Source organism: Notolabrus celidotus, chromosome 17 (genome assembly GCF_009762535.1).
Source record: "Notolabrus celidotus isolate fNotCel1 chromosome 17, fNotCel1.pri, whole genome shotgun sequence".
NCBI classification, from domain to species: Eukaryota; Metazoa; Chordata; class Actinopteri; order Labriformes; family Labridae; genus Notolabrus; species Notolabrus celidotus.
Genome location: NC_048288.1, coordinates 22195790 through 22206642, shown reverse-complemented (window position 1 = coordinate 22206642; position 10853 = coordinate 22195790). Strand labels below are relative to the sequence as shown.

The following is a 10853-nucleotide window of genomic DNA, read 5'->3' as shown; positions in this document are numbered from 1 at the left end:
GCTGTTGTATGGGTCTGCTATTGTATTTATGTCTATTATAATATTGTAACTCTGTAACTGTGCTGCTGCCTATCTTGGCCAGGACTCTCTTGGAAAAGAGATTTTCAATCTCAATGAGCACTTCCTGGTTAAATAAAGGTTATAATGATTACAAACATTGGACCATAGCAGTCCCATATGAGTGTAGACTGCTCTATAGCTAAAATTTCACTAATAACTCCTATATACCTATATAAAACCTGTTCATCCAGGAAACATTTGATCATTTCTCTGTTGTACAGGTCATTGCATGTAACCACTGTAAGGGCGTAGGTGTCAGATCAGACATAACACAGTAAAAAGGCTATTTTTTAGCTCTTTCTTCTGCAAAGATTCACAATGTGTGATATAACTGACTGTTTAAAGAAAGGAGGATGAGATTTAGTAACACACACAGGACTAAATCAGCAAAGAGAAAAGAGGTGTTGCTTTGTCAACAGGGGGCGCCAAAATTGACAAACCAAAAGGTCCTCACATGAGTGTTAACTTGAGACAGCCTTGCAGCCTTTTTACATTTGACAGTTAAATAAATCAAGATTGAGATTGTATATATTATTGTGGTTTTAGAATTTTAAATGTTTTGAATTTACTTTTTTTCTTTTTTTTTGTTTAGAATTCCTTTTTTAATCCTAAACTTTGAGGACAGAATGGCCTCTAAGAGAGTGTGAAGGGTATTATTGTTTGTTTTACATTTTAAAGACTAATCGATAAACACATTAATTGCGTTGTCCAATCGTTCTTTTTGCAATCACTTCACTGGCTCCCAGTCCGTTTTAGAATTGGTTTTAAAATGATGATGTTGACTTTTAAAACTCATAGGGGGTCAGCTCCAGACTACATTGCTGACCATTTGACTCCCTACGAGCCATAATGTAACCTCAGATCCTCCGGTAGGTCTTCACTAACTATTCCACGCTCAAAAAGAAAACCAAGGGGGATCGAGTATGGCACTGAGAGTTTTCATTGTGACGGTATTTACCTTTTAACAGATATTCCTTACACGTCTTGCACCAACTTCGCAGCTGCAGGCACTCTGACGCTTGTCTGCGGAGGCGTCTGCACAGGTTCCTGCTCTGTAAGTGGCCCACAGCAGGAAGTGATCCTGTATCTTCATACATAAACACACAATAAGATATGGTACAGTGGTTGTATTACTTTAAAAGGGGTGAACACGTGTAGCTTGAAGATTTACTACACATACCTCTGTTGGGTTGCTGAGAGTTCTCATCTTCAAGTACATCGGATACAGAGGAGCTGATCTCCCCCATTACATTCCTCCCAAAGTCATACACTGAATCAACGATTTGACCCAGACCCAGAGTCCTGAAGAAGCCAGGACTTGAGCCGGCATGCATGGCAGACAGGGGGCTTGGCTGGAGATCAGCCGTGAACGCCAACAGAAAGGATTGTCCGAACACCTGCTGCATCTTCTTGACCAGAGTGAGGCTCTGGTTGAACAGAAGGCCAGTCTTAGAAAGCAGCTGGCCAAACGATGCGTCCACCTGCTGAAGATCTGCGTCATCTTCTGTGACCTGAGGGTTCTCCGCCAAGTTAGTGTGACCTACATTTTCCTCGGTTTGAAAGTAAAAATGATCAGTATCTTCCAGCTGTGCAGCAAGTGTCTTGAAAAACTCCTCCACCTGCAGCACAGAGAGAGATTCAGAGAAGAACCAACGGGTTAAGAGGCTTTTATGAGCTCATCTGGTAATACTGGAGCACTGAGTTCGTCAAAGAAGGAATTTACCAACCTTAAGGGAGAAAGAGGTGAAGCCCCGGCGACACGTAGAGGTATATAAGTCCTTACAAGTGTCTTCAAGACAAGGCTGACATTCCTCAAAGGAAGATTTGGTTATATCCTGGCATTGTCTCTCAGCCTCTTCCAGTCTCTGCTCTGTTTCCAGGGCCAGCTGCATCGCCCCCTGAAAGAACCCCAAGCACAAAGTTCTGTCACAGATACAATGTCTTCATTAACAGGCAAGGCAGGATAAGATGTCTGGTCTTTGCACAAGACCTTGTCTTTTACGTCAGTTTTTTGAAAGTACATTAATCTACTGACAGTTCATTTATTCTGACTGCTGTAAAACTACACCCAACTCTCTAAACCAGCTTTCCTCCAACACATGCAGTTACCACAGTCTGCTTTGGGGTTTCTCTGTAGGCAAAAAGTAAATATAACAGCTCTGCATTTAATTACAATCACAGAAACGGAATTCACACCTTCCTCTTGTCACTACTTTGTCTCAGGGCGTCCATAAAATGTAGATGCTTCTCCTCTTTTTCCTCCATCAGCTCTTTCACCTGCTTCACCCCGAGCACCGCTCGCTTTATTTCCTCATCGACAAAATGCTCCCCTGCTGCAGACAGCTCTACACACAAGTAACAAAGCAAGCTGTTATTACGCTCTGCAATACATTTCTCTGACAACATGTGCATCTGAGTGTTTTACACTGAAGGCCCCACCTTTCAGCGTGTCCTCGCTCAGTTGAGGAGAGTCAGCAGTACAGAGCAGGACTTGAGAGACGCAGAGAATGTGAAAAAGCAGCCTCCTCATCCTGAAGCACTGTTAAAAAGGAAATATGCTTAACATTATTCAGTTATATAGTAACATACAACACCTTATATAAGTGAAGTAATGCTTTGCCATCGAAGCCAGACGTGTTTTCTGCCACAAGGTGGAGCCATTTCTTAAACATTTTAATTTAGAGACTGAGAAAAATGAAAACTTCATCACATCCTTCTTACACGGCATTATTAGGATATTAAAAAGCGAGCCCATTGGCAAAAAGCACTGCAGACAAGTGTTCCTTTACATTACACACCAAGGCTTGAAACTAAAAAACAGTTTACATTTCATTATTTGTTGTGAGTCAATCAAATGTTCAAAAAAAGAGGACTATAATCTTTCCTCGTTGTAAGGGTTGGAGCAGTCTTTCTGTAGAACTGTCATCAGTAAGCGCTCCTGTAAACAGAGTAACTGTTGTACAGCATGCTGCCTTCCTTTGCACATGCATCAATCAGCACAGATAAAATGATAAAAAAGTACACAAGTTGATCACCATATACACAAAATGAGCCTCCTACATTTCTACAGTTAAGTCTTACATTTAACTCTCATGTAAAATGGCAAGCAGAAGCAAAGCACGTGTTCAAAAAATAATTTTAATGGTAAAATTGCAGCTATGCATATGTAATTGTTATTAGAGAAAGAGCTTTTCTAACTCTACCATGAAAAAAAAGGTAAAAGTTTCAATTACTTACTTTGACACTGACAGCATCAGAGTCGAAACAAGAGCTCTAGGTTGTACTGCTAAAGAGATAAGATTGTGGCGTCAGGATTGTCCTATTTCTAATGATCTTCCTCAAGCACAGATCCTATTAGTGTGTTGGCACCAAGCATTAACAAACAACCACGCTGCTATTTTAGGCGGGATGTTTATGAAAGGTTTCTATTAATAAACCTAAGTGGGCCTAAATAGACTAAATACAGATTAGGCTTTTTCTTGCAGTTTTCTGTGTACTCTATAATTCTTTAAAGAATTCTAGCAAACTTTAATTTAATCAAATCCAGGACTTAAATTTATATCAGCATTTAAAAGAATATGTTCATCCTTTAATATAAATTTAAATGATCAAGTAGTGATATCTTTCTCTCATGCCTTGTCATCCACTCATATGGTAGATGTGGTCATATAAAACAAGACACATTTTTTAAAACAAATTGTAACTGTAAAATCTGTTCACGAAATCAAGTCCCATTCATTAAAATTGATAGCGCCAACGTACTCCAAAGGCCTCCTCAGGTCAAACTTTCTGCTCCAATCTGCATCAGACTGACTGTAAGCCGGGCCCCCTGCTGAGACCTGGCACACACTGGCATGGGTTCAGACTAAGCTCTGCACTGCAGGCTACAATTAGAGCAGAAGGAATGCATGTAAGTGTGTATGTGCATAGGCTAACACAAAAACATTAAAGAGGACACCGGTGTGTTGCAACTCTAACTACAAATCATGAACTGTTTGTTGTACAGTATATTGGAGGCAGGTTTTTTCATTCATTGGTTTTCATTCATTCCAATAAGGCAGGATAATCTAAGCACAGACTCTTGAATCTTGTTTTAGTCAGGACCAATCCCCTTTGGCACAACCATGACAGGACTGTTTCTGCTTCGTTTATAATGCAAAACCATGAAATATATATTGTTGAAAGTTTGACAACGAGACAGCTCCCAAAAGTGAAGCCAAAAAACATTAGGGCTCCCCCTACTGGCTGATAGGGCAGTGTAGGTAACAAAGCCCACCACATTGTAACACATGGGACATGTGACAAACTCTAAAAAAGATGGATGACATGACCACCCAAAAGGGAAAACTAAATAATTTGGAGCTCCCTCTACTGACTGGCAGCAGTATAAGCCATAAAGCCAGTCTCTTCCATGTTAAATGATGGGACATGTCAAACTATGAAATAAAATTATGCATATGCAAATGCATTTTTCTCAACCAGTGTTGTCCTTAAAGTTAGGTCTTATCACGCTGATTTATGTCCTGGAGTTGTACTTTCTGATAAGTTTAGTTTTATTAAGTAATTTGAAGCTTAAAAAAGGAGTATAACGCCATGATTGGCAGGTCTGTTTCCAAATGTGACCCCTGTGGTGCTGTGTACACCAGATTATCAGAGTAAAGGAGGTGTAATTCCCTCCAAGCACAACAGACACAAGTGGCTTTCCTTCTACTGATTTATTTGCAGCTCTGTTTGCAAATACACTGTGAAAACACGTTGGCTGCATGCTATACACAGGAGGTAATGATATCAAACTTGTTCATGCTCCGTGCTCCTGTGCTGTGAAGCATGCATGTCAGAACTGCTTCACTAACATGTAATTTCACAATAAAAGCACTTACTTCAAAATCAAACAACTTATAATGCACACAAATACAACCTAAATATCAAACTTTAACAAATTCTCTATTTGTGATACAAAAATACAAATATTATAATTGCAACAATTACAGGAGGAACAGTTAGAGGAAATATAACCAGCGCTAACAAAAGAAACATGTAACTGTATTACTGTGGCTGCTTCAAACAGACACAATAATCTGTTCGTCTGTGGAGTGTACCAACCTGAGGGTTCTTTGTGATTAAGTTAAAGTTAATGTGCGTTCTGGTTAGTGGAAGGGATTGGGCGTCAATCTGCAGGTCCACCAGCTGATCTCTTCTGGGCAGACTCTGGCTTCAGGTGTCATCACGAGAGCCAATCAAGTGCCCACAAGATGGCCCTATTATGGGGGGTATTTTGGCTTCACTTTGGGACAACAAGAGGAGGTGGAGAAGCATTGTCCATCTTTATATACAGTCAATGTGTAAAACGCAAGAGGAAGAATTGTGGGTTGAAATTGACAGCTGCTCACCTGGGTTTCGAGCAACCTCCGGTCTAAAAATATGAGTCCAATGCGGAAGTGCTAAAAACTGCAGTTTATCGTGGATCCGCTTGAGGCTGGCTCAGGGAGTACCGGAAACCAAATACAAACCAATTCCAAAAAAGCCGACCTTTACAGCAGAAATAAACATGTTTACAGCCTGGTACAAAAGAGGAGTGTAGTCTGGACAGCTCATTTCTGGATCGGCACACAGCTGACTTGATTGACAGGCGGGAACACTGTAGCTGTTGGCTAGGAGGCTCAAAGCCCGCCTCTTTACGTCACAATCGCTCGACAGCAGCAATATGGCCGCCACCGCCTATTGGCCTCAAAACAGCGCTTCAGAAACAGATGGGTGACGTCACGGATACTACATCCATATTTTATACAGTCTACGGTTTCAAGGTATAGTAGCAGAGAGGAAACAGGACAACAGACATGCCTTCCACATCACTGTCATGGTGTGTAAAGTCACACACTTGAACACTCATTTCATGCCATTGCAGAGTTCAGAGTAAAAGTCAAGATGTGGTTTGATGGCAGAGCTCTGTTGCTGCACTTTCACTGAATCGCTGTGTATTTTAGGGCGACAGTTAACAACTTTCTGGTAACATCTTGTAGCATTTAGCACCTTACAGAGGCAGATACGCTGTGTGGTGTTTGGTGTAGCTCAAAACAGATGAAAACCAGTGGCCAGAAACACAACTTTAATCGTTTATGTTACTCTAGTCAGTGCTTCTGGCTGTGTAAATAGAAGGTGTTGGATGATGATAAGGAAGCTAACTTAAATTTTGGATCAGGTGTTAAGTTACAAGCAGAACATTTCAGGACAGATTCAGTTATTTTTACCAATATGGAGCTATTTTAGTCTATCCTAAAAGTTCTCAGCTAACATGATCTATAACATCCATCACACATCACACTAACAGTCGTCACGCTTCCTTTTCTTTCCTCCACCATCGGTGACTCTCTCCTGGTACATGAGGCACTCTAAGTTGTTCTTATCCTGATATCTAAACATGGCAGCAGCGTGGTAAATGTGGAATTCCTGTGTGCTTTCTTAGCCCCTCTGTTAATCCGAGCCCAACGCTGAAAGCCTTGACCCAGCAAATGAGGTCCCAACCTCTAGATGAGGACCAGCAGGAGCAGGCCTGTGAGATACCTGACCCTCAGCTGCTTTTTATCAGCTTGCCACAATCCCTATCTGAGACATAATATCAGCCTGCTGCTCCAATTATAGCTGACAGTAAAATAACAGTTTTGAAGCCTTTAGGAAAACAAGTAATTAGTCGCTTTATCATCTCAGGCTGGTCTGGAGTCTAATATGTGCTGGACTGGGTCAAACTCCAGCTATTAGCACTGAGCCTGGGTTTGACGGCTCTGTTATCCAACGACGGAAGAAAAACAGAGCTCAGTTTGATGCCTGTGTTACGTTATTTTTGAAGCTAGGAGGAGTTTAGAGCTAAGACAGTGTGTGTTATCTGTATCTTTCTCCTGCTAATCAACTGGTTTGAGCTTAGCGAGTGTAAACAGATTAACATCAGGGCCACATCAGCGCAGTAACACTAACTTGTACTGTGAAGACAGGAGAGAGGGTCTACTCTTAGTCTTTGATGTAAGATGCAGCTGCTTCTCCACCTTTGATCAGTGATCTGCATCTGCAGGCCAGAGAGATAATTGACTCAGGAAACGATGAAATTATCACTGCATCTGGAAGAGTTAAGGGGAAATAGCCGCTGGTGAACCTTACGGTCCAGTTCTGATAGATTGTAGTCAGTGTTGGATGCCACTGGGACAATTTCATGCAACAGAAATCATTTTTGCAAAAATGTGAAGGTCTGTCTCATCATTTTGGAAAATAAAGAGGGATATTGTGTCTCGAAGCATAGCAGAAAAATATTTTTTCCTCGTCAAATAGAAACATAATGTAAAATAAATGTCATGAGTTGATGTTTAGTTTAGTTTCTTGACTTAGTTCCTCCCTGTTTTTATTCTGTATTAGTTATCCTTTGTCACCCTGATGTGTTTAGTGATCCACATCTCTTGTGTTTTCTTGTGTTTGTTAGTTTTGTCATGTGTTTCCTGTTTTTATTTTGTAGTTCATGATCCCTGTGTTTCCAATTTAGTGTTACTTCCTGCCCTTGTGTGTTTCCTGCTATTTCTGCTTACCCAAATGCAGGGGCCTCAACAGGAATTCTGGGCCCCCTGTAAAGATATCTCAGTGGGCCCCATCACCACAGCCAACCCTACACAATATAACATTGCTGCTATAATACTGATTTATTTGCATTAAACAAAATATATGCTTAAAACTATCCTGTTAACTGACTCAACTCTAAGCTACATATCAATATATATATATATAAAGATTTTTTACAATTTCTCTAAATGTAGCTGCACAATTTTGACACTTCAGACTGTCCACGTCTTTAAACAAGGTTATTTGAAGTCAAGTGAATTGTTGAATAACAACAAGAGGGCATTATTTGGCATAATCTAACCTCATGAAGTCAAATAAAACTCTAAAAACCTACAGTCTACTTTCAATCAGTTTCAGCCACACTTGATGCAATGAAAATATCACAATTCATCCGTGACATCTCACGGAGAAGATCAATCTAGTCGACAGGAAGAGACTCCCCTTTTTTCCTGAAAGGAATTCTGAATGTTTGTTTATTTATTCAGATAATTTTAGTTATCTTATTGTTATAACAAAAGAAAAGAAAAGCGTAGCAGAAAACACATTTTATTTCAGGCCCATTAAGGGCCCCCATCCCCTCTTGGGCCCTAGGTAGTCAGTCCCACTCCTCCCCCCCACTACGACGCCCCTGCCCACATGCGATTCACCTGTGTTTCACACCCTATCCTATACTGGATCATTCTTCATCTCTCAGGTGTTCTGTCTGTTTCTGTGGTCCTGTGCTTCCCCAGCATTTTCTTTTGGATTTAGTCAGTGGACATATAAGTAAGTTCTGTTATTTCGTTTATTAAAACCTCTTTATTTCAAATTCTGAACTTAGGTCCTCCTTAATATTTCTCCCAATGTGACAGTAAAAGTACTTATGGGTACATTTTTACCCTCCTATAGCACTAATAAGCTAAAAATCTAAATCTTGTGAGTAATCACTCGTTTCCAGAAAGATAATTAAAGAACCTCATCAATTACGTTTTAAGTAGATTTTTTTTTTCTTGATAGAGCTTTTTTTTTTTTTTTTTTAATGAGAAACAGGTAGGCTACTTATTTCTAACATATTCTTTCAGTTTGTTCAGGTTGAATTCGTTTTACTGTACTGGGAATTAAAACAATTGTGGGCTGTTATTTTATTGTAATAATACATGAAATACTTTGAAACAGCACATTTTGAAGTCGTACCAAAAGGAATGTGGGGTTATTGTGGTAACTCATATCCTAACCCAAGCCACATTTATTAACCTCCTATCAGGCACCACAGAGAGGCCAACGAGCCCTAAAGGAATATCATATGATTATGAATTTCATCCTTCAAGGAAATGAGATGTGAAGATGTAAAAACACAGGAACTGCACTGAAATGTCGCCGTTTTTTACTGTGTCGCTCCTCCTCCCCAAACATCTGAAATTATCTGTAATGGGTACCAGATTTTCACCCGGGGACGCGATTGCCATCAACCCCCCGTAACTTAATCTCATCTCCGGCAGGATTACTGCAACTCCGCACGACGTCCCGCGGTCCCGCACCTCCCCACCCTCCGTGGAGGTGGACACGCTGCAGGAGAGAACAGAGGACAGTCACTGGGAAGACTTTAAAGCTCTGAGTGGGACAGTGGTTGAGGAAACTGATTTAAAGTTCAACACAGAGCAGAGAGGAACATGACATAAACAGTAAATGAGACAAGTGGCCTTCAAAGTAAGAGTAGTACAATTGCCTTAGTATTATAGGGGATGTCCCTATTTATGAGGTACAATGAACAACATCAACGACCTTAAGGCCTGCACAAAGTGTTTAAAATTTGATAAAACTGAAAGATTTAAGTTATCTTAACATGTTTTGTTTAAAGGAAAGAATGGAAGCGAAGCTCGCCAGTTTAGCTCAGAAGATAAAATGTTAAGGGAGCAATCTATAGATCAACTAAATGTTTAAATGTCATTAGGCACAGTGGTAAGATAAGAAATAAGATAAGATATACTTTATTGGTCTCCCATTGGGGGAATTTCTTTTGTTACAGCAGCTTACAACACGGGACAGGGGAAAACATCGATGTACTAACATAGTTAAAAAATGTAATAATAAGAATAATAGCAATGACAAGGATAAAATATAATAAAATAAAATAAAAAAGAATAAAATAAAACAGAATAAAATATGGCAACTATTACAGATGTGTCAGAGTTTCTGTTATGATTTTGTTCTTTGATTCTATACTATGTTCTTTAATGTGTGCCTGAAATGTAGGGTTAGCACCAAGCGGCAACCTCCGATTTAAAAATATGAGTCCAATGTGGAAGTGTTAAAAACTGCAGTTCATTGAGGATCCACTTGAGGCTGGCCCCGGAAGTACCAGAAACCACATACACACCAATTCAAACAAGACGCTCTTTACAGCAGAAATAAACATGTTTACAGCCTGGTACAAAAGACCAGCGCCCCAAAGATGATTAATTAGAATACAAGTAAAACAAGGGAGGCATGTTTTGGTTACAGAAGTGCTAATATGGTTGTTACACTATAATAATAATAATAATAATAATAATAATAATAACTTTATTTATATAGCACCTTTAACAAAACAAACAATTGACAAACAAAGTATGGTTTAAATAACATAGCAAACATTTAGAACGGAGGAGGAATTTTAACAATGCAAAACAAAATGCAAGAGGTTAAAAGGAATACACGTAAGTTAAACAGAATGAAGTGGTGGGACAATAGACCAGTAAATCATTGTTAAGAGGTTTTTCAAGGATAAATAAGTAAAATCAATAAATAAAAATCAACAAATAAAAATGGATAAGTAAATAAAGGCATTAAAAGGACAATAAAAGAGGTTTTCAGAATAAGAGGAAAAGTGTTCAGGATAAATTAGGAACATTAAAGTAATATATGAAAAAAACAAAAATATATTTAAAAATAAATAATGAAAAACAATTCAAAACTAGGCTGTGCTATGAAGTATGTGGTCATTCTTCAGAATAAGCTCATAGATTTAAACATGGTATCAACATTTTGATGTGCGCACCAGGCAAAAATGCAAATTCTAAAAGTGTGAAATTACTCATAAAGTTGACAGTATTTGTATGTATTTATTTTTGAGGAACACCTACAAGAGGGAAAATAGTAAAAACTATATATTCTCTTTATCGACGACGCAAAAGTATTTTACTTTGAAAGTGTAACCGGAAGTGTCTCTGCTCCTC

At 39.3% G+C, this 10853-nt stretch overlaps 1 protein-coding gene across 1 annotated transcript in view; it reads right to left on the bottom strand.

Moving 5' to 3' along the window:
* The window catches only part of LOC117829340 (clusterin-like protein 1), a 4257-nt gene extending 1667 nt beyond the window's left edge, over positions 1–2590 (bottom strand). The window contains exons 1-5 of the mRNA XM_034706970.1: positions 2500–2590; positions 2257–2405; positions 1788–1958; positions 1241–1679; positions 1019–1147 (exon numbers count right to left, since the gene is read on the bottom strand). Of these exons, the coding sequence (XP_034562861.1) occupies positions 1019–1147; positions 1241–1679; positions 1788–1958; positions 2257–2405; positions 2500–2590 (979 nt within the window). The remainder of the gene's footprint in view (positions 1–1018; positions 1148–1240; positions 1680–1787; positions 1959–2256; positions 2406–2499) is intronic.
* Positions 2591–10853: the final 8263 nt, after the last annotated feature.